Source organism: Pseudonaja textilis, chromosome 8, assembly GCF_049901715.1.
Source record: "Pseudonaja textilis isolate UNSWEBS1 chromosome 8, rPseTex1.2, whole genome shotgun sequence".
Lineage (NCBI taxonomy): Eukaryota > Metazoa > Chordata > Lepidosauria > Squamata > Elapidae > Pseudonaja > Pseudonaja textilis.
In genome coordinates, this window is record NC_141997.1 from 5,659,551 (window position 1) to 5,682,855 (window position 23,305).

General features: G+C 37.8%; 1 protein-coding gene across 5 annotated transcripts in view; it reads right to left on the bottom strand.

Annotated features, from left to right (window-relative positions):
• Positions 1-11,218, bottom strand: part of POLA1 (DNA polymerase alpha 1, catalytic subunit) — a 382,299-nt gene extending 371,081 nt beyond the window's left edge. For all 5 annotated transcript variants that reach the window (XM_087938181.1, XM_087938180.1, XM_087938182.1 and 2 more), the window contains exons 1-2: positions 11,074-11,218; positions 78-202 (exon numbers count right to left, since the gene is read on the bottom strand). In XM_087938181.1, the coding sequence (XP_087794307.1) occupies positions 78-202; positions 11,074-11,116 (168 nt within the window). In that variant the 5' untranslated portion in view covers positions 11,117-11,218. The remainder of the gene's footprint in view (positions 1-77; positions 203-11,073) is intronic.
• Positions 11,219-23,305: the final 12,087 nt, after the last annotated feature.

Consider the following 23,305-nt stretch of genomic DNA (forward strand, 5'->3'; position numbering starts at 1 on the left):
CTCACAAAACAATATGAAAATGACACACTTACATTGGTTAAAAAAAAAAACTGAAATTAGAACAATGTTTTAGTTACCTCATATTTTATTTTCTCACCAGCCTTTGCCTTCTTCAGCCGTTCCAGAGCTTCTTGTCTTCCTTTTTTAGATTTTTTCTCACGATGCAAACGTGAAGATGCAAGATTTGCAGTATTTGTTGTTTCTAAAAAAACAGAATTGATAACAAGTGTTAAAAAAGAATGTGGGAATATAACTAACAGACACATACAGAAGGTGGAAACTTTGATAATAAATATCAATGTCAATGTAAGATAAAAGATCTGTTGATTAGAATTCTACCCATTGAAACTACAAAAAAATAAGCAGAATGCTATGCATTGATATATGTAACTTTGTTTAAATTATACCCTCTTACTTTATAGAAAAATCAAATAAAATGTATCAGAAAAACTGCAACTGCATACAACTAAATATTACATCTTAAATTTAAAAAGGAAATGCTCAGTAAAAAGTATTGTGTTTCAATGTATTAATAAATCTTTAGTGTCAACTTTTATTGAATATATTTTGTAATTAAATGTATTAAGATACTACTTTTTGCACTTTTTCAGAATTATTTTTCTACAAGTCTAGAAGATTCAAGATCTAAAATAGAATATATTGGCTTATGCCTCCGTACAGACACTACCAAAGAACATCATACTAGTTCATTTAGCTTTCCTTTCAGGGAACAACACAAAGAACAAACCTTGGAGCAAATATCAAGAGTTAGGTTTGTGCATGGAACCCACAAATAAAATACCCCAATATTTCAGACAATGGTGAATGATACTAAGACAAGACACTAATAAGAATGCAAAAGTAAATGTAAACATGAGAAAAGCAGCTAATGAGAGGAAAATTAACAGCAAGTCAGTCCAAATCCTTTATTTAGACATGTACATCAATGGATTGTAAACATGAAATGTGAGATATATTACAGTCTACTAATATGAATGATAGAAGATAGCTGAATAGTTGTGGGTATGCATGTTTTTATTCCCAGGGAATTGGTCTTCACTCACCCTTCACTCACCCAGCTTTTTCAAGGAGCTCTAGCCATCTTAAAGCAATCCTTGAACAGCCAGGGGACATTTGCAGAGTGTGGTAGGCCATAGGTATACTTAGTTGAACAAATAATGTTTGTCATAATGTCATTATTCTATTCCACAACATACAAACTTGTGACCAACAAAAATGAAAAGACAAAGTTTGCATTGTGATATCAATATGCATATACACTGCTCAAAAAAAAATAAAGGGAACACTTAAACAACACAATGTAACTCCAAGTCAATCACACTTCTGTGAAATCAAACTGTCCACTTAGGTAGCAACACTGATTGACAATCAATTTCACATGCTGTTGTGCAAATGGAATAGACAACAGGTGGAAAGCATAGGCAGTTAGCAAGACATCCCCAATAAAGGAGTGGTTCTGCAGGTGGTGACCACAGACCACTTCTCAGTTCCTATGCTTTCTGGCTGATGGTTTGGTCACGTTTGAATGCTGGCGGTGCTTTCACTCTAGTGGTAGCATGAGACGGAGCCTACAACCCACACAAGTAGCTCAGGTAGTGCAGCTCATCCAGGATGGCACATCAACGCGAGCTGTGGCAAGAAGGTTTGCTGTGTCTGTCAGCGTAGTGTCCAGCATGGAGGCACTACCAGGAGACAGGCCAGTACATCAGCAGACGTGGAAGAGGCCGTAGGAGGGCAACAACCCAGCATCAGGACCGCTACCTCCGCCTTTGTGCAAGGAGGGACAGGAGGAACACTGCCAGAGCCCTGCAAAATGACCTCCAGCGGGCCACAAATGTGCATGTGGCTGCTCAAACGGTCAGAAACAGACTCCATGACAGTGGTATGAGGGCCCGACGTCCACAGGTGGGGGTTGTGCTTACAGCCCAACACCATGCAGGATGTTTGGCATTTGCCAGAGAACACCAAGACTGGCAAATTCGCCACTGACGCCTTGTGCTCTTTGCAGATGAAAGCAGGTTCACACTGAGCACATGTGACAGATGTGACAGGGTCTGAAGATGCCGTGGAAAATGTTCTGCTGCCTGCAACATCCTCCAGCATGACCAGTTTGGCAGTGGGTCAGTAATGGTGTGGGGTGGCATTTCTTTAGGGGGCCGCACAGCCCTCCATGTGCTTGCCAGAGGTAGCCTGACTGCCATTAGGTACCGAGATGAGATCCTCAGACCCCTTGTGAGATCATATGCTGGTGCGGTGTTGGGTATATGGATACACCAACCAGGTTTGGGTTGAATAAATATGTAAACCTAGGATTAAGTGTCTTGTAGCTTTAAGCAAGAAACTGCAATGTCATTGTGGGTGCGGTTGCAGGCAGTAATATAGGTAGGAAGGGAAACGTAATAGCCCCGGCTTCTGGATGCACCTGGTTCTGTTCCTGGTCTGCTGCCTGCTGTGTTGGAACGTCTATCTGCTTGCTTTTGGAGGCTACTGTGCCAGATACCATTTCAACTGAACACAAAGACTGTTTGCTTGGTGAGCTGAGAATTCAGCGTTGTCTCTGAGAGAAAGGTATCGGGAGGAGAAGATTTACAAGCAGATAAGGACATTGTATTTACTGTTAATGGACTTGATAACTGGATGGATATACTGGATAATGATATATGGACTGAATGACACTTCTTACTCTCTGTGTGTATTAAATAACTATTTTAAAACCACAAACAGTGTTTTTGTCTCCAGTGTGTGTATACTCTTGGGCCCAGCCTCTCTCTCATTTGCCTGCCTGGCTTGACTGCTGCTGCACACTCTGCTAGGGGGTTTATCCCCAAACACTAACATTGGTTATGGGCCCAGCAGTGAGCACAGTCTAATTAACCAGGATATAGCAGTGAGAGCTGGTGTGAGTTGCACATTACTGTAAATACAAACTGTTTGTTAAATAGTTGTTTATCACAAGAGCAATGGCACAAGTAAATTTGCCACATCTGTCCATGATATCCAGACTAGATGGAACAAACTATGTTTCATGGTCAATGAAATGTAGTTTACTTCTACGAAGAGAAGGTTTGTGGAACATAATAACAAACCCACCAGATGTATCTAATTTAAATCCTAACGATGAAGAGGATTATAAACTGATACAAGATTATGAACGAAAGAATGAACAGGCTTTGTGCATCATAGGTCTCACCCTGTCTGACCAGCAACTCATTCATATCCGTGGAGTGGAAAATGCTGCAGATTGCTGGGATAATCTCAAAAGGATTTATGTTCGAGACAGTGTAGGAGCTCATATCAATCTTACACGGAAGCTGTTTAGAACACATCTTGAGATAAATGGAGACATGTTAACTCATTTAAACTGTATGAAAAGCATTTTTCAAGAACTGCAAGAAAAAGAGCTTATATTTAATGAGTTGCAGCAAGTATACATCATACTGTCTTCTTTGGATCGAAGCTATGATGATTTTGTGACTGCATTAGAGGTGTTGCCAAAAGACAGTTTATCAGTAACTGAGATTACCGGCAGGCTATTAGAAGAAGCCAGAAGGAGGTTTGAACGTGACCAGCTGAGGGAAGATAAGACTAATAAGGAAGAGAAATTATCTTCAAAGCCTGAAAGAAACCAGCTGTGTAAAGGAAAGCACCCGGAAGAAGAGAAGTTATCTTCAACGGCATACACAATTAAAAAGTGTTTTAATTGTGGAGGCAGAGGACATTTGGCAAGGTTCTGCAGAAAAGAAAAAAGCCAGAATGTAAAGAAGCCAAAGAAATCCTTTGAACTGGCCATGTTTGGCAATTGTGATATGAAGAATGATTTATGGGTGGTGGACAGTGGTGCATCCCACTGCATCACGAGAGATAAGACAAAGTTTATAAAAATGTCTACAAGTTCTCAACGTATATCACTCGCCAATGGCTGGCACCTCAAGGCCAAGGGTGAAGGTATTGCTTATTGTCCATGTTTAAACCAGAATATAAAAATGTTGTATGTACCACAGTTAAAGATGAACTTACTTTCTGTAAAAGTATTAGATAAACTAGGATATGTAGTTACATTTAAGAATAATAAGTGCATACTGGAAAGAGATGGCAAAAGGGTAACTGCAGCTTTAAATGGAGCATTATATGTCTTACATGATAGTAAGAAAGGGGAGGCACAGACTGTATTTAATAATATCAAGCCTCATGATGAATGTATCCATTTATTGCATAGACGTTTGGGGCATGTAAATTTTAAAATGCTAAAACGTACAGTAGAGTTATCTGAAGGAATAAGGTTAAAGCCCTGTGATAAGTATTTGCGTTGTAATGTCTGTTGTGAAGATAAGAGTAAAATAATGCCTGCAAATAGGCTAAATGGTTTCAAAACTAAAGAACCTTTAGAAGTAGTATTTGCAGACATTATAGGTCCAAAGAAACCCAGTATGGGGGGTGCTCGATATATACTGAGCATTATGGACCATTACTCTAGATATGGGTTTTGCTACCTAATGAAAAGCAAAACTGAAACATATCAACATTTCTTCAACTGGTTAAAGTTTGCTGAAAGAAAAACCAAACGGCAAATTATAACCCTGGTGACAGATAATGGCATGGAATTTGTTAATAGCAAATTCCAGAATAGATTAAAGGCAGCTGGAATAGCTCATAAGACATCTGCACCATACAGACCACAGCACAATGCATTTGTTGAAAGGCGAGGCCAAACATTGCAGGCGATGACCCGTACTATGTTAACTGATTCTGGGTTACCTGATTCTTTGTGGGGGGAGGCCACAATGTGTGCTAATCATTTATTAAATAATGTGGTTAACTCAACCACTGGTGAAATACCATTCACCATGTGGCATGGCAGGAAGCCTGATTTGAGTTACCTGCACACATTTGGTGCACCAGCGTGGGTGCATATCCCTACACAACTCAGGCGTAAAGGGCAACATAGAGCTAAACAATTATTCTTCGTTGGTTACCAAGCTAACCATAGGGCATATAGATTTTGGGAGAAAGGCACATCTAAGGTGTTATGTAGTGCTAATGCCCAATTTCTAGAGCACGTAGGATGGGATAAATTAGAGCAGGATAGCAATAATGAGGTGATTATTGAATCATACAGAAATCCCATTAAGTATCCCTGTAACTTTAAAAATAATGTAAAGGAAGAAGTACAGGAAGAAGTACAGCCCCTAGAGGAAGAAATAGCTGAAGATGAGGAACAGGTAGTAACTCAACCAAGCCCAGTAATACCCAGAAGGACTACACGTATTTCTAGACCGCCTGATAGATACCAGGCTAACACAGTGTGCCAGGAAAATAGAATCCCAAATACTGTGGATGAGATTAAAAGATATCCTTCTAAAGAGAAAGAAAATTGGTATGCAGCTATCAATAAGGAATTGAAGTCTCTGAAGGATATGAAAGTGTATGAAAACGTGAGATTACCTAGTAATGAGAAACCCATTGGCTGCAAATGGATTTTTAAAATAAAAACAGATAAGGATGGAAACACAATCCATAAGGCAAGGTTAGTAGCCCAAGGCTTTAGACAAAGTGCAAAAGACTATGATGAAGTATTTGCATCTAGTCTGAAAGCAGCAACTTTAAGGGCAGCATTAGTGTGGGCAGCAAGCAAGCAATATATAGTTAACCATTTAGATGTGGAAACTGCTTACTTTCATGCTCCACTAAGACATACTGTTTATATGAAAAGGCCTAATGGATTTAAAGGAGACAATAATAATGATTGTTGGTTATTAAAGAAGAGCCTTTATGGTCTTAAACAATCGGGCTATGAATGGAACCAGTATATTGTGAAGGAACTGACCAATATAGGGTTTAAAGCTGGTTTAGCCGACCCATGTCTATTTAAGAGAGAAAAGAATGGGAAAATATCATTATTATTGTTGTTTACTGATGATATTGCTCTGATGACTAAAACTAATGATGAAGCAAATGAAATAATAGCATCATTAGCCAAGAAAATAAAAATCAAGCAATTAGGGGAGATAAAGAGATATCTAGGATTGAATATACTGAGAACACAAAAAGGTTTTAGGATATCTCAGGAAGATAAGATATCTAAATTGCTAATAGATTATAAGATGGAACTTTGTAAGCCTGCAAAGACTCCAATGAGTCAGGATATTTGCAAAATGGATACACAAAGTCCCAAATGTGATAAGGAACTATATCAATCCTTGATTGGTAGCTTATCATATATTAGCAATTGGTCAAGGCCAGATATTGCTTTTAGTATCAATCAGCTGGCAAGACACAATAATGATCCGCTTCAATGTCACTGGATAGCATTGAAAAGAATCCTAAGATATCTTAAAGGTACATTACACCATGCACTGTATTTAGAACCAAAAGGTGATCTCATATTGAGTGCTTATGCAGATGCTAGTTTTGCAGCAGATAGAGATACTAGAAAGTCGACTTCAGGAACAGCCATAATGCTGGGTAAGACGTTAATAGGCTGGAAGTCAATAAGGCAACAGCATATAAGTTTGTCTACTATGGAGGCAGAATTCTCCTGTTTATCTTTATTGTGTACTGAGTTAATTATGTACAAACAAATGTTGAAGGATATGGGTATAACTGTAAATTACCCCATAGTTGTACATGAAGATAATCAGGCAGCAATTCAAATGGCCACTAATATTGCAGTTAAAACGAGAAGTAAACATACAGATTTGAGGTATCTTAATGTAAGACAATCTGTACAGAGTAAATTGATACAGCTGGAGTACTGCATGTCGGAGGACAATGTAGCTGATCATTTTACTAAAGCCCAAGGTGCTATTGAGCATCTAGAGAGTTGTGAAAAATATGGGTTTAGAATGTAAAGGCATTACATATTTATGTCACCCAAAAGGGGAGAATGTTGGGTATATGGATACACCAACCAGGTTTGGGTTGAATAAATATGTAAACCTAGGATTAAGTGTCTTGTAGCTTTAAGCAAGAAACTGCAATGTCATTGTGGGTGCGGTTGCAGGCAGTAATATAGGTAGGAAGGGAAACGTAATAGCCCCGGCTTCTGGATGCACCTGGTTCTGTTCCTGGTCTGCTGCCTGCTGTGTTGGAACGTCTATCTGCTTGCTTTTGGAGGCTACTGTGCCAGATACCATTTCAACTGAACACAAAGACTGTTTGCTTGGTGAGCTGAGAATTCAGCGTTGTCTCTGAGAGAAAGGTATCGGGAGGAGAAGATTTACAAGCAGATAAGGACATTGTATTTACTGTTAATGGACTTGATAACTGGATGGATATACTGGATAATGATATATGGACTGAATGACACTTCTTACTCTCTGTGTGTATTAAATAACTATTTTAAAACCACAAACAGTGTTTTTGTCTCCAGTGTGTGTATACTCTTGGGCCCAGCCTCTCTCTCATTTGCCTGCCTGGCTTGACTGCTGCTGCACACTCTGCTAGGGGGTTTATCCCCAAACACTAACATGCGGTTGGCCCTGGGTTCCTCCTAATGCACGACGGTAGACCTCATGTGGCTGGAGTGTGTCAGCAGTTCCTGAAAGACGAAGGCATTGATGCTATGGACTGGCCCGCTTGTTCCCCAGACCTGAATCCAATTGAGCACATCTGGGACATCATGTCTTGCTCCATCCACCAATGCTACGTTGCACCACAGACTGTCCAGGAGTTGGGGGATGCTTTAGTCCAGGTGTGGGAGGAGATCCCTCAGGAGACCATCCGCCACCTCATCAGGAGCATGCCCAGGCGTTGTAGGAAGGTCATACAGGCACGTGGAGGCCACACACACTACTGAGCCTCATTTTGACTTGTTTTAAGGACATTACAAAGTTGGATCAGCCTGTAGTGTTTTTTTCCACTTTAATTTTGAGTGTAACTCCAAATTCAGACCTCCATGGGTTGCTAAATTTGATTTTCATTGATAATTTTTGTGTGATTTTGTTGTCAGCACATTCAACTATGTAATGAACAAAGTATTTAATAAGAATATTTCATTCATTCAGATCTAGGATATCTTATTTTTGTGTTCCTTTTATTTTTTGGAGCAGTGTATTTTCATCATTATGGCTAGCTGCAGTTGTCTATAGGACAGGCTTGGAGTTTGGCTATTATTCTCAACTTTTATGCAGAAAGAGGAATCAGATGTAGCACAGAATTCTTCACGGTCCTGTTTGCTGTTTTCTTAGTGATACAGATAAGGGTTAGATAGAATGCTTATAAAATTTGTTAATAAGACAGTCATTTGCATTTAAATGCAAAAGAAAATAATATAAAATAGGGACATCTGATGTGTAGCAGTACATATGAAAACAATGTAGGTTTCTAAATTAAATTGAATATGGCACTGCAATGCTCTACAGCTATATATTCAATCTTGCAATTTCTTAACAGTCTTGTAACCTCTTATGGCAACTATGTTCTACTCTGATAACACTTGGAGTACAACATCTAGTTCTACACATTGTTTATCAGCACATTTATGGAAGAACAAGGACAACACACAAGCTGTTACCAACCCCCTGAATAACAGTGAAAAAGCTGGCTGTACTGGATTTGGAAGAATGATAATAGCATTCAAATATTAGGAAAATTGCCTTTAAAACACAGCCAAGTTGTCCTCTGTTGCTCTAGAAAGCAGAACTAAAATGAATGGATATGAAATGCAAGGAACAAAATTTCTGCTAAATAAGAGGGCGTGAATAGCAAGAGCTGTTTAGCAGTAGAGTAGGAAGCTTATAAAACTGGTGGTTATCTTTTATTAGAAGTAAGCAGAGACAGAGCATCTATCTGTTAAGGATGCTATACAGCAGCGGTCGCCTACTGGTGGGCCGTGAAAATTTTTTGGTGGGCCACAGAGAAATCTCACCTCCAGAGCATCCCCATAAAGCAATTAATCCAGGCTGCACAGAAACACAAGGCTGCTCAGCCCACATGGCCGCAGGAACCCTCCCCGCCCTCTCACTCCTTACCCGGTAAACTTGTCTGCTAAGTTGCTATTTTTCCTTTTTCCGACCATCATCTGTTCTGCTGCGCCAGGAGATTTAGATTAGCTAGGAAGCAGGAAATGGTTGGATTTCTTGCTTTCTAGCTAAGCACAGCCAAACCTCCCTTAGAACTAAAGGTTTGCTCGCAAACAAATTCAGTGCAGACTCATGGCAAGCAAATTTGAGAGACTGAGCTAGCCAATGGCAGATAGATCACTGAATGATTCTGTGAGCAACTCAGTCTGCCTGTTTTGCCTAATTTTGGATAAAAGTTGCTTTTTTTTTATAAAAAATGCAATATTTACATACATGGTGTGTTGTGAGTTAATATTGTGAGTTTGCTTGCAAGCAAATTTTATGTGACAGACTGAGCTAGCCGATGGCAGATAGATCACTGAATGAGCAACTCAATCTGCCTGCCTGCTTTGCCTGATTTGGGGTAAAAGTTGCTCTTTTTTAAATAAAAAATTCAATATTTACATACATGGTGTGTTGTGAGTTAATTTTGTGAGTTTGTTTGCTAGCAAATTTTATGAGTTTGCTTGCAGGCAAATTTTGTGTGACAGACTGAGCTAGTCAATGGCAGATAGATAGCTTTCTGAATGAATTTGTGATTCTGTGAGCAACTCAATCTGCCTGCCTGCTTTGCCTGATTTGGGGTAAAAGTTGCTTTTTTTTAATTAAAAAATCAATATTTATATATTTATATTTACATACAAGCCATGCCCAGCCAGTCACATGGCCACCAAGCCACACCCACAAATTAGGCCATGCCCACAGAACCAGTTAGTGGTCCCTGGGATCTAAAATTATGAGTTTGGTGGCCCCTGAGGTCCAAAAGATTGGCGACCCCTGCTATAAAGTATCTTACATCAAACAGAAATTAGTTTATCTCAAATCCACTTCTGCTCTATTATTCCAAGATTATTGTTCTCATTTTGCCATAGTTTCTCAAATTCATAAAAATCTCAATCAGTTATTTATTTCTCCTCTTTCTAAATTAAAATGTTTTCAATAAAAATTCTTTTTTAAATGAAGGGCTTGAAGATTAAAAGAAAGTAGCTGCAACATGTTCTTATACTTCTTCAACAATATGCCTATGAGGATGACTGATCTAGTTGTAACAATAATCATCTACTTATAGATTCACCTACTACCTTGACAAATGAAAACTTTTGTTATTTCCACCTACAACTGCAGCAATAGTTTTAATGCATCTAAAGAGCCTAAGAAACTATCATTCATATAAAAATGACAAATTTGAGTCTTCAGTGAGAAAATCAGCCAAAAAGCCACTAGAAGAAAAGTAGAATTAAAGACTGCACACCTTTGCACAATCACTTGACAATAAGTATCTAGCTAGATGACAGCACTTAGTCAATTTTGGCTTGAAAAGCAGAGCAGATTCAGAATTAATATTTGGATGGAAGACAAAGAAATACCAAGATAACAGGCTAGAGTTGAAAAAAACATGTTAGAAGAAATAATGGAAAATGAAAAATCACTTCCTTATTGTCATTAAAACTTCACAGATATGTAATTCCTAAAGGCTCTTAGAAGCTTTACCTTGAAAGTAAGCACCACCAATGTCAGTAAGATTTACACATAAACATTCATGGAGCATCACTGAAAAGATTTGATAAATTTTAGACATTGGGCTTATTTCACGGAAATTCCTAAATAAATCCTTTAAAAAAAAAATTCAATGGTACACTCTTTCTGAGAGTGTACCTCCATGAAACCACTGCAGAAACCTCAGTAGCACTAAATGCGATTACAACTGAGATGGTAAAACAGTTTGTTTATGCTTTCAATAGAGGTATAAGCAATAAGGCTTGCACTACGGCCACTTTATTTATCCTGAATTCAGAGTCAAAATACTTATTTTCTAGTCACAGCTGCTGCTGTTCCGCTGCTTTCTTCCTTTAGGAAATTCAGCTTATGCCCACCACCACCGCCTAAATCTTCCATTCACTTCTACCAGCAATCTCTCTGTCCTTTACTACAGTCCTCCGGTTTAAGATTTTCTTCGGCCACCACCTTATCCCACATCCCCAAGCACACTAACCTCCATGGTAATCATCGTTATGCAGACGCTCGGTCAGCTCCATAATGAAGGGGGGGGCGGTAAAAGCGCGGCTCGCAGCTCCCTCCCAAACCAGATCTCAACTTCACGCTCTCGCGCCAAAGCGCCTAAAAGTGGCGCGAGAAAAGAAACCCAAGTGCCCGGGTTGGCCGAACAGCCAATTAGAAGCCAGATGACGATATCCGTCTTTCCTATTCCGCTTTAGGGTGGGAACAGGAAGAGTGACCGTGAGCGAGCCGGGTGTTTCTGGAGAAAGAAGAGCGGGCACGCGAATGTTATGGAAAGCTATCGTTGTTATTCGTATAATTTCCTATATCCTGGATGTCTTCGGAAAATGACACGGAGAGCTGGGGAGGAGGAATAAAGTAATGAAGCTTCTGAGTTGCCGTAAACCAATAGAAGAAGAGTTTATATAAAAGGGGCAGGAGCAATGAAATTGACAAATAATAGTTCATTTTTTTTGGCATGGGCTCTGAATTTAAATGTTATTTAGAAGCAATACTGCAAATGATTGTTGGAAGTTAGATTCTCCTCTCTTCTAGGAAAACAGCCCCCACCCTTTGTCAAGTAGGGCTATTAAAATAGCTGGAGCCAGCTTACTTTTCACAACAAAGGAAGGAGAAAATTACAGGCATGAGATACAGAGAAAAAACCCTACAAACTAGCTAAGATCCTTTTCCATAGAAATCAAATAGATGGCAAGTTATAAAAATTTGTGAAAAGCAAACCGAAAGGCATGGCAGGAAGGAAACATGATAGCAAACAAGCAACTACAAAGGATCAGGACCATAAAACCAAGATCCCAGGAAGAGATCCCAAAGAGACAGGAATTCAACACACACAAATCAAAGTCTTCAAAGATTCACACCTATAAATCAAAGAACCTGAAGTGTATAAAAGAGGTTTTTCTATTCATTTATTAGATTACTCCTAAGAAGGCTGTGAGATTTCTTATCTGCCTTCCTATTAATAAACTGATTCTAACTTACAACGCAGCTGACCAAATCATTTTGCATTTCTCCCAGCCGGGAAATTTGAATCTACAAAGGAAAGAACTTTGCCTATTACAAAAGGGCAAGGCTTCTTTTTCCTTTCCTCATGATAAAATTATGTCCTTACTACTCTCAGTTTGCTCTTTTAAGTTGTCCTCCACCCACCCATCCGCAGTCTAACTTCGGGTCTCTTAATGCTAAAAGGAAGGTGTGAGATTTGTAAATACATTTATTGGCTATTCTTATCCATCTCTGATCCTTCACGCTTTTTATCATTTGAAATGTGCATGTGAAATTTAAATTTACAGATTTGCTCTGCTGTCATTTCTAAACATGTTGAAAGGCTGGAAAATGCCCGGTCCGGTGGCAGGGTTGGCTGGAAAACCTTCATGGTCGCCAATTGTTGAAAGGCTGGAAAATGCCTTTCTTCTGAGGGCTCGATTTTCCTGCTGGGAGGGCTCCTGTGCAAGGACACAGACAACTGTTTGTATTTCTTAATGTTTTAAATCCTGTCAAGGGTTGTCTTCATTTCCGCCAGAGGGTAAACTCCACGGGGTGGTTTGATTGGATTATCAGTTTCATCCTAATGTTTTCTTATATCTGTTTGGTGGCAATCTCCTGTCTGTCTCCTTTGCAATATATTTTGTGTCTATTTGTTTTGCTGATTTGGCATGACCTGTTGTTTGTAAGGGATTTCTTTTTCTTGTTTCCCTAGCTTTCTTAATTACTTGGCTTTTGTCTAGGGGGCTTCTTTCAATACCTTTTATTAAATCTCTTTTCCTATGCAAGTTTGTTTTATGGCTGGCCTGATGTTCCCTTTGGGCTTTTCCTGCTTGGGTGTCACCACTGTCCTCATGAAGTTCCCTTTCCACAACATTTGACCTTTACATTAGTTTGAATTTAATTTATAGTGTTTTTCATATACTGTGAACTGTTCCAAAGAATTTAGTACAGATCAGTGGTGGGATTCAGCCAGTTCACACAGGTTCAGTAGAACCAATACCTAATTTCTTGTTCAGTTTGGCGAACTGGTTATGATAAATCTGTATTTTCCAGAACACATCTGGTTTTCAACTTCCTCCCAGGTGGGGGGGGGGGAACCCTCACCAAAATGTCCCTCCCAGCAGATCTACTAAAGCCCCACCCCTGGGAGGAAGACAATCTGTGGTCTTCTCTGGTTCTTGGGGCCTTCCTCTTTTTGTCAATGGTCCTTTCTAGGCCACCAGTGCTTTGCACGAAGTGAAGAAGTTTAGGCTGCCCCCAGAAGGCTTCCTCCCTCCAGAGGGGTGGGCGTGTTGATCCACATCTTATCGGCAGCATGTTTGCCCAGTTGTTTGGAGTTGCTGCCATTAAGACTTGGGCTTCCTGCATCCCAGCAGGGTTCTCCAAGGAAGTGTTGGAAACACCACACTCCTGCCTGCTTATCTGGCTGTCAGTAAACGAGATGGCTTCGAAAAGCAGGGCCAGGTGCTGCCTTGCCTTCGTGCCAACTTGCGCGGCTCTTCAGAAACCAATCAGGTGTGAAACCAAGGCTGCTTGGCCAGGCCTCCACAGTTAACAAACAGTTCCCCGGCCAACACCTGAGTGCCGCTCGCTTTGGGTCGCCTCAGGGGTGCACACAGTGGGCTGAGTTGAAATTAAACACCAACTAAAGAAACACTGGGCCAGGCTGGACCAGACTCAGGTACAGGAATGGAAAAGGGGGTGATGGACAACTCTTCACTTTGGCCTGCCTGATCTGATCTGAATTTAACAGCAAATGAAACAATAGGCCTGATCTTGTTTGACATGTCCCTAAAAGGGGGGCAGATGGGGTGGAGAGCACTAAAAGAAGGCCAACTGTCTCCCTAGTGCTGAGTGACAGGCAATAGGAACTCAAAACCCCTTTCTGCACGCGAAAGCGCTCATACTCCCAATCCCCTTAAGGTTCTCTTTGGAAAAACTCTGTGGCCTCAAAACTAAAGCCAACCAAGACGGGCAGGATTAGATCTAAATGCTCTCCACTCTTTTCCTAGCAGCTTAGGTGGGAGGACTCTCCAAATTTTCCTGAATCAGTAACAGGAATCACCTTTTTTTTTTAATTCTAGAAAAAAACATTTATTTGACATACATTTAAAACAAACAAATCAACATACATACATACATACATATATATGTGTGTGTGTGTGTGTGTGTGTTTTCTTAAGTTTTCGAAGCCTGATGATGGCAGATGAGATTCTGCTGAAACATCGCTACAACTTTAAAAGCACAACTACTATGACGTGGGAAAATACCCGAACAAAGCCGAATGCCAGTAGTATATATATATATATATATATATATATATATAAAGTTTTCGCGGGTACTTACATGTATGGCATTCAGCTTTGTTCAGGTATTTTCCCACGTCATTGTAGTTGTGCTTTTAAAGTTGTAGCAACATTTCGGCAGAATCTCATCTGCCATTGTCAGAATTCTGTATAGTGTTCATCTGTGAGTCAGACTTTTACAGTGGTTTCAGATTTAAATTTGGGGCAGCCTATTGCTGTGCCAGAATAGTTTTTGCTGCACTAAAGGCCTCCAATAAAGTAACACAATGTTGCCAGCCAATCAAGATACAAAAAGAGCCAAAAAACAGACAGAAGATATTAGAAACACCAATCAAGCAGAACACAGCAAACTCCAAGACCAATAAACACAGACCAAGACTCCCAATCAATCAGGGTGAAGAAAAGACTATTCTGGCACAGCAATAGGCTGCCCCAAATTTAAATCTGAAACCACTGTAAAAGTCTGACTCACAGATGAACACTATACAGAAGCCTGACGATGGCAGATGAGATTCTGCCGAAACATTGCTACAACTTTAAAAGCACAACTACAATGACGTGGGAAAATACCTGAACAAAGCTGAATGCCATATATACATATATATATGTATATATGTGGTGGTTTTTTTTTCTTTATCATTGATGTGATCTGCCTTGTTACAATAACTCCTTCATTCTTTTAATGTTTTAATTTCTCTATATAGTTTATAATTAAATGCACGTCTTCTGTCAGTTCCATAACTTATCCAAATATCAAATATTACCTTTTGTTTAACCAATCATACCAAATGTTCCATATTTCATAATAGTCACTATCTTGTTTATTTTTTAACAATTTGGTTAGGCTATCCATCTCAGCACATTCATGTATTTTTCTAATTACCATATCCTCTGAAGGAATGAAAGACAGTTTCCAGTTTTGTGTGTAGGTTATTCTGGCCTCAGTTATGATGTGCAAAATTAAATATTGATATTTTTTCTCCACTTAAATCTATCATACTTAGCAGAAAGGTTTCGGGTTCAAGTTTTAAATTTTGTTTTGTTATATTTAAAATCCAATTTCTAATATTTCTCCAAAATTTCTGAGCACATGGGCAAGTCCACCACATATGTTCCCTATGCGTAGTTACATTTCCAACAGTTGGGTGGTAGGTTGGGGAACATCTTAGCCAGTCTCGCAGGAGATAGGTGCCAGCGATGAACCATTTTATATAAGTTTTCTTTATACGGGACTGACATGGTTAATTTGTAATTTGTTTGCCAGATGTGTTCCCACTTATCTAATTCAATACTATGACCCACGTTTTTAGCCCAAATTATCATAGATTCTGTGACTATTTTTTCTTTTAATTTGTAATCCAAAAGATATTTATATGTTTTACTAATTGTTTTCTTTTCCTTTCCTAGCCATATTTTATCTAATTCTTGCGGGATCATATTAAAGCCAAATTGTTCTCTATCTTTTTTATAATGGGTTTGTATTTGTGCAAAGGACCGCCATTCTATCTCCTTTCCTTGAATTTGTATTTGGTTCCTATTTTTAAGCTCTCCAGTATCATATAGTAAATCTTTATACCTGACAATATTTTCATAATCCAATAGATTTGGATATGTGACTACTTCCAGTGTAGACAGCCACAATGGAACCTTTGGGTAGTGGATTTTTTTAATCTTTCCCCAGATATTGAACAACACATTTCTTACACGGTGCCTTTGGAAATATGAATGTTGTTTAGATTTTCCATCCCACATGAAGGCGTGCCAGCCAAGTTGGAGATCAAAACCTTCTAATACTAATAACGTTCTATTTTCTAATTTAACCCAATTCTTAAGCCAGTTTACTATAGCAGCATCATAATATAATTCAAAATCTGGAAGGCCAAATCCTCCTTTTTTCTTAGCATCCTGTAATAGTTTATATTTCACTCTGGGTTTTTTCCTCTGCCATATAAATTTAGATATACATTTGTTTAATTCTACAAAAAAATTCTTTTCTAACTTGACTGGCACTGTCTGAAACAGGAACAACAGTTTTGGCAAAATATTCATTTTTACTGTCGAAATACGTCCCAATAACGATAACTGCAGTTTGGCCCAATTATCTAAATCTTTAACTATTTGCGTTATTAACTTATCATAGTTATCTTTTTTAATCGACAAACATCTAGCAGTCAACCAGATCCCTAAGTATTTTACTTTATTTACCACCTGCATACCTAATTTATTTGCTAGTTCTTCCTTCTGCTCCTTTGTACTGTTTTTTGTTAACATTTTTGTTTTTTCTTTGTTAATTTTTAACCGTGCCACCTTTCCATATTCTTTTATTTCTCTTAGTAGTGTAGGGCTCGTTTCTAAGGGTTCTTCTAATATAAATGCCATATCATCGGCAAATGCCTGGAGTTTATATTCCTCTTTTTTAATGTTTAGTCCTCTAATCCCTTGATTTTGCCTAATTTGTGCTGAGAGTCTCTTCTGCCAATATATACAGTAGAGGACTAGGGGGCAGCCTTGTCTTATTCATTTATCTTTATGGTATCTGTATTTTCCCCATTTATTAATATTTTTGTGGTTTGCATGTTATAAATTGTCTTCATAAATCCTATAAAATTTTCACCAAATTTCATGCCTATCAGTTGTTTAATAAGGAAGTTCCAATTCAGGTTGTCAAAAGCCTTCTGGGCGTCTACAAATATCAATGCCATTGTCTTGGTTGAGTGTACTTCATAATATTCTAATATATCCATAATGGTTCTTGTATTTGTTTTTATTTGCCTATGGGGGAGGAAGCCATTCTGATCAGTGTGGATAATTCTACTTTATACTCTCTTTAATCTTTCCGCCAGTATTGTAGCCATTATTTTGTAATCTACATTTAAAAGTGATATTGGTCTATAGTTTTGAATTTTTTTGTGGGTCTGATTGTTCTTTATAAATGAGGGTAATATATGCTTCCAACCATGATTTAGGCATGTTAGTGTTCTCCAGGGCTTCATTGTACAAGTCCACCAATATCTCCTCTATTGTTTCTTGGAATTCCTTATAGAATTCCAAAGGAATTCCATCTGGGCCAGGGTTCTTATTTGCTTTTTGTGTCCCAATTGTCTTCCTAATTTCTTCTATAGATATTTTATTAGTCAAATTTTGTTTCTCTTCACCAGTAATTTCGGGCAAGTTCTTTTCATTCAAATATTGATCAATAGATTCTTCTGGTATTTTGTTCCTGTTTATACAATTTCATAAAAAACTCCTTAGCAATTTCTTTCTTTTCTTGGGTCTGCATGCATAATTTCCCTTCCTGATCTTGGAGAGGTACAATCGTTCTCTTTTCTTGTTCTTTTTTAATTTTATGGGCTAACCACCTCCCCGGCTTATTTGCATTTTCAAAATAATCTTGTTTTGCTAATTTAATTTTTCGGGCGAAATCTTCCGGTACATTTAAATTTATTTTATGTTTTACCAGATCAATTTCTTTCTTAATATTTGAATTGTTTGGGTCCTTTTGTCTACTTATTTCCAAAACTTTCAGTTTCTCCCTCCATATGTTTTATTGCTGTTTTTTTTCTTTATTCTTTTTAATACTATAAGTAATAGTTAGACCTCTCACATAGGCTTTGGCCATATCCGAAAGATTCTGTAGAGAGGTATGTTCTCTTTTGTTTATTTCAAAAAATACGTTCAATTCTTTCTTTATCATTTCAATCTATTCTTTATCTCTTAATATAGTATTGTTAAATGTCCATCTTCCAATTTTTCTCTTTCCTTTCCATTTAATTTGAATGGGATTATGGTCAGCCCATAGATTTGGCAAAATCTCAATCCTTTCAATATTCTCCATTAACCCAGGGTCCATCCATATCTGATCTATTCTGGACCAAGAGTGGTGGGGGTTTGAAAAAAAGGTATATTGTTTTTTATTTGGATTTAATTCTCTCCACACATCTTTCAAGTTAAGTTCTTTTACCATATTATTAAAAGACGAAGGGAGTATTCTCCTTTCCTTTTTTTTGGGGGGGGGGGAAGTTCTATAATCTTTATCTTTGTCTGGGACTGCATTATAGTCTCCTACAATGCATAATTAGCATACTCAAATTCTACTATCTTATGGTGAAGCCTACTATAAAAGTCTTTTTGGTTTGTATTCAGGGCATATATTGTGACTAATAACATCTTTTTCTGATTTACATTTATTTCTATAAAGAGCATTCTCCCTTCTTGATCTTTGTATATTTGTTATGTTGCAACCAATTCTTTACATATACTACAATACCCCCCACTTTTTTTTTTCAAGTGCCAAGTACATTTTACTCAAATTTATATTCTTTAAGAGGTCTGCTTGATTGTCTGGAATATGCACTTCTTGGATACAAGTTATATCAGCGTTTTGTTTTTTAAGTTTCTCAAATATCTGTTTTCTTTTTGATGATAGATTTAAACCATTGATATTGACTGAAAATAAAGTGATTTCTCTATCAGTGTCAGTGACTGTGTGAGGCATTTCTCATTTCATTTCTTGTTCTAGGCTCTCTTTTTCTTAGTCTGTTGCCTTCCCCTTCTACTCCAAGATTTTGGGGCTCAGAGTGTGAATCAGATTCTTTTTCTCTAGAGAGTTGTTCCTCTTGGCTTCTTGTATTTAGGTTGTCTCTACTTTCTTGTTCTTCCTCGGGTCCTAGGTGTCATTCACAAAATTCCTGTGCTGTTTCAATTGTATCAATTTTGTATTTTTTGTCCTGCCATGAAACTAAAAGCCCCTCTGGGGTGAGCCACCTAAATGGAATACCATTTCTAAAAAGCTGGGCGCTGCATTGATGCGGAGCTGAGGAGCAGATTGCCGCTCTGAAAGGCTCCGATTTTCGCTGTTTGGTGGCTTCCAGTAATGTGTTGGACCTCAGAGAGGTAGACAGATGAAAGGGGAAGACCTGGAGATCTTGGGGAGGTGCCGCGATCCCGGAGATTACAAGAGAATCCCCCAAAAACCAGCAGCAGAAGAGGGAGATCGTACAGATCGGAACCAGAGACGTGGCAGCGCAGCAGCTTAAAAAGAAGGAAGGAAGCAAAGAGTAGAAACAGCAAATTGAGTAGTGGAAAGGTGAACTTAAAGAAGATTTCCAGAATACTGATTTATACCACAAAGGGAAATTGACAATTGAAACTGCAAACCGAACAGTGTAGCGAAACGGCAGAAATATCGGAAGGAGTACTCACTAAAGAAATGGCAGTAATTTGTGCTTATTAATGGAGCACTGAAAACGGAGGAGCTGAAGGGTGAGACAACACCGTTTACTTTTACTTTGGGAGTTGAAAAGGGGGTTGTATAATTATATTTTTTGGCGATTGACGTTTGAAAATTGTGGAAAGAAAGAGAAAGTGACAGTGACGTGTCCAAGTGAGACAGAGAGACTGGAAGAACAGCTGAGAGTAAAAACTTGAAAAGAGAACTTTAAAAGATTTAAGGAAAAGATTGAGAAAAGAAACCTTATAATTGCAATATTTGTCTGATAACTGTGATAAAGAAAAAAGGAAGAAATAAGATAACTAAGAGTTATAAGTGGAACTAGGACTGTGAGGAGAGAAAGAATAAAGGAGCAAGAAGAAGAAGAAGCCAAAATAGAAAGGAGAAACGAAATGGTGGAAGTGACTGTGCAAATTTAAAGAGGACATTTTGAACTCGAACTAAGAACTGTAATAAGGTATTTATCAAAGAAGAAGAAGAAGAAGAAGAAGAAGAAGAAGAAGAAGATCATCATCATCATCATCATCATCATCATCCATGGACATCATTCAACTGGTCAATCATAGATGTAACTAAATAATATTGGTAAAACATAATCTTAGAATATTAAGTTAAGAATACTGGTTAATAATTTTTGAATAACTGGACAATTGAAAGTATGTTGTATAAATATAGAACTCAGACCTTCAAATAATAATCATATAGTAAGAAATTGAGGTAGTTTTATTCTGAGGTAAGCATATAACTAAGAACTCTAAAGAAATAGATTAATTGATATTTTTATATAGATAAGAATTTAATTACTTTAATGAATTGGGTGCTTTAAATTAATTCAGCATATAAGACTGTTGATTTTGTGAGTAAATATATCTGTATTTGATTAATATTGAATTCTCTTAAGTATTGTAATAGTTGAATAAGTTCAATAAGAAAAAATAGAAATAAGAGCTGATTGTGATTTTCCATAATAGAAGTTTGGTAATTAATAATATAATAATATATGTATTAATATTACTATTGAACTGAAAAGGAGAGGAAAATAGTGCTCTACTAGGGATAGTTGATGGTAGATTGGAAAGAGCGGCTACAGATAGTTAAAATGGTGACATCAATTACAAATGTAAAATCAGGAAAGAAAACTACAACAACTATGTCTTCACCTATGGGGCAGAGATCTATAGATGCAATGCTATTGGCAGAAAAAACTAGTTCAGCTCAAAGCCTGCAGACAGTACAGGCAACGCTTACTATGATGCAGGAACTGATGGCAAAACCCCACAAATTGATAGTGAGGAATCACCTTTAATAGAGTGCAGTGGTGGGATTCAAATTTTTTTACTACTGGTTCTGTGGGCGTGGCAGGGGAAGGATACTGTAAAATTTCCAGTCAGAGGTAGCATTTTCTAGTTCTCCAAACTACTCAAAATTTCCACTACCAGTTCTCCAGAACTGGTCAGAACCTGCTGAATACCACCTCTCCCTCCCTCCCTCCCTGTCTCTTTCTCACACGTTTCTATACACGTTTGCACATTGATTATTCTTTTCAATTGACTTTATTGCACACTATTTATAGCTCTCCAAAACTGATTCCATGAAAGCTTCCCCTTTCCAAGGTGATATTAGTGGGGAAATTAACAGGCCGTCTAGGTAGATAAAGTGCTAATGAAGGCACAGAGCCTGGAAAGGGGTGGAGGGGCGGTAAGAGAAAATGGAGACAATCTGAGGAGACACAAAGCTTGAATACTGTAGAAGAAGGCACAAAGGTGAAATTCCAGTAAAAGGAGCCTGATGGCTTTGTCCAAGGTATGTTTTTTTATTTTTCATTTTTTCCATAGAAGACTAACTTCAAAGTAGAAATACTCCCAACTGTCACTGCACCTTTATATTTTGTTATCTAGAAGTCCATATCCGTTTTGTATACTTAATTGTCTAAGTACCTTTTCTATTTACTTTAATTAATTTTTAGGATGAGGTTACAAGACTTAAGTAACTTCAGTAACAAGAGGAAGAAACTTGTTTTCTGAGAGATAAATCATATAGGGTTAATATATAATCCAACTTGGATTAAAATCTATGACAAAACTTTCATCAGCTGTAATTAGTCAGGATAGCTGTATTAATAGCCTTAGTCCAACCCTCCTCTTAGCCGTGGTTCTGTGAATCCTAGGTAAGAAATTGCAAACAGGTAGGTTTGTATTCTTTTTTTTAATTGTTCCTAGTACAGTAACCGGAAAGCACAGTTAAACTGAACAAGGTTAGCACTGAAATCAATCATCTTTCAGTGTAATTTATCCCTTCACCCCACCACCTAATCGTTGTCTATCTCTGCCCTGCACTTGTGTCCCAATTACCCTATTAACACTATAATTCTATGGTCTACATCACATACTAAGCCACGATTCCCAACTACCCCTTACTCCTCCCATTCCTGCAGTTGCTCTCTTGATTTATTTACCCACCCTGCCAAAAGCTGTCTTTATGAATTTATTAGTATGATGTTCCTCGGTGGTTAATGCTACATTGCCGATTGTGGGTATGTAATGAAGTGTTTGTATTCCCCCCTCATCAAAACTAGTCAGTGTGAAGACATCATCTGGTAGCAATGTTTGTTTTCGTTTCATCTACCTCAAGCCATTAATCTTCCAATGCTGTCAAGCAAATCGTTTCACAAAGCCCGACACTTCCATTTATAAAACTGCAAGAGACTTAGATACAAACTATTATATTCCCTTTGCATGTTGTTAGTCAATAATTCACAGCTCCAGTGAAATCTGAATGAATCTTCTTCATAATTTAGCAAGCCATAACATAGCATATAGACCTGAAAAGAGAAAACCAATCAGCAATTTCAGTTATCCTATTGCAAATAGTCTTATCACCAGCAAGTTATGCTGACATGATCTTTAAACCTTAGTGAGACAGTCATAATGTACAACTTGGCAAAACCTTTGTACATTTCTACGAAGTAGAAAAAGAATTATATTTGTTCAATTTGTAAATGAAAAGTGTGCATGCAAAAGAATTTATAGAACATTGGCAGCCATGGTAGGCCAGCAGAAATGCAAGACTAAAGAAACTACATTAAATCCCTATCTATGTCATCGAAAGGTGAGTGATTCTATCATTTTTATGATGTAAATACAACTTTATCATACCAAATTACTGTAGCCAATTATCTGTGGAGACATTCTTTGTAGTTCCACACTTCTGGGAAGTGAAGGAGCCAAAGCCAAGAGGCACCATTTTTCAGTGGAAATGCAGGTGTTCTGGAATAGTTGCTCAAGTGAGGTCAAATTGGTCCAGTGGTGATCACATTTAGAAAAATACTAAAAATGAACTTTTCCAGTGAGTGTTTTGTTGAGTTTCTGGTTTATGACATCTTTGATTCTTTATTTTTTTTATTTATTGCTTTTATGTGTGATTATTATTGAAATGATTGATTGGTTTGTTTTTATGGTGATTGAATAATATATAATTGACATTATGTTTAATGTTCTGTAAATGTTTTAATTATCTTTCCTATCCTGGAAACTTCTGGGAGTTCTTAGATTACAGTAGTATGTAAATATCGTAAATAAGAGTGAAAGCAAGAACTACAAGTGATTAGTTTATTAAGCATGGCTGCAAAGGTGTTTACCTGAATTCTGAATGAAAGGGTGGAAGAGGTAACTGAGCAAAATTTT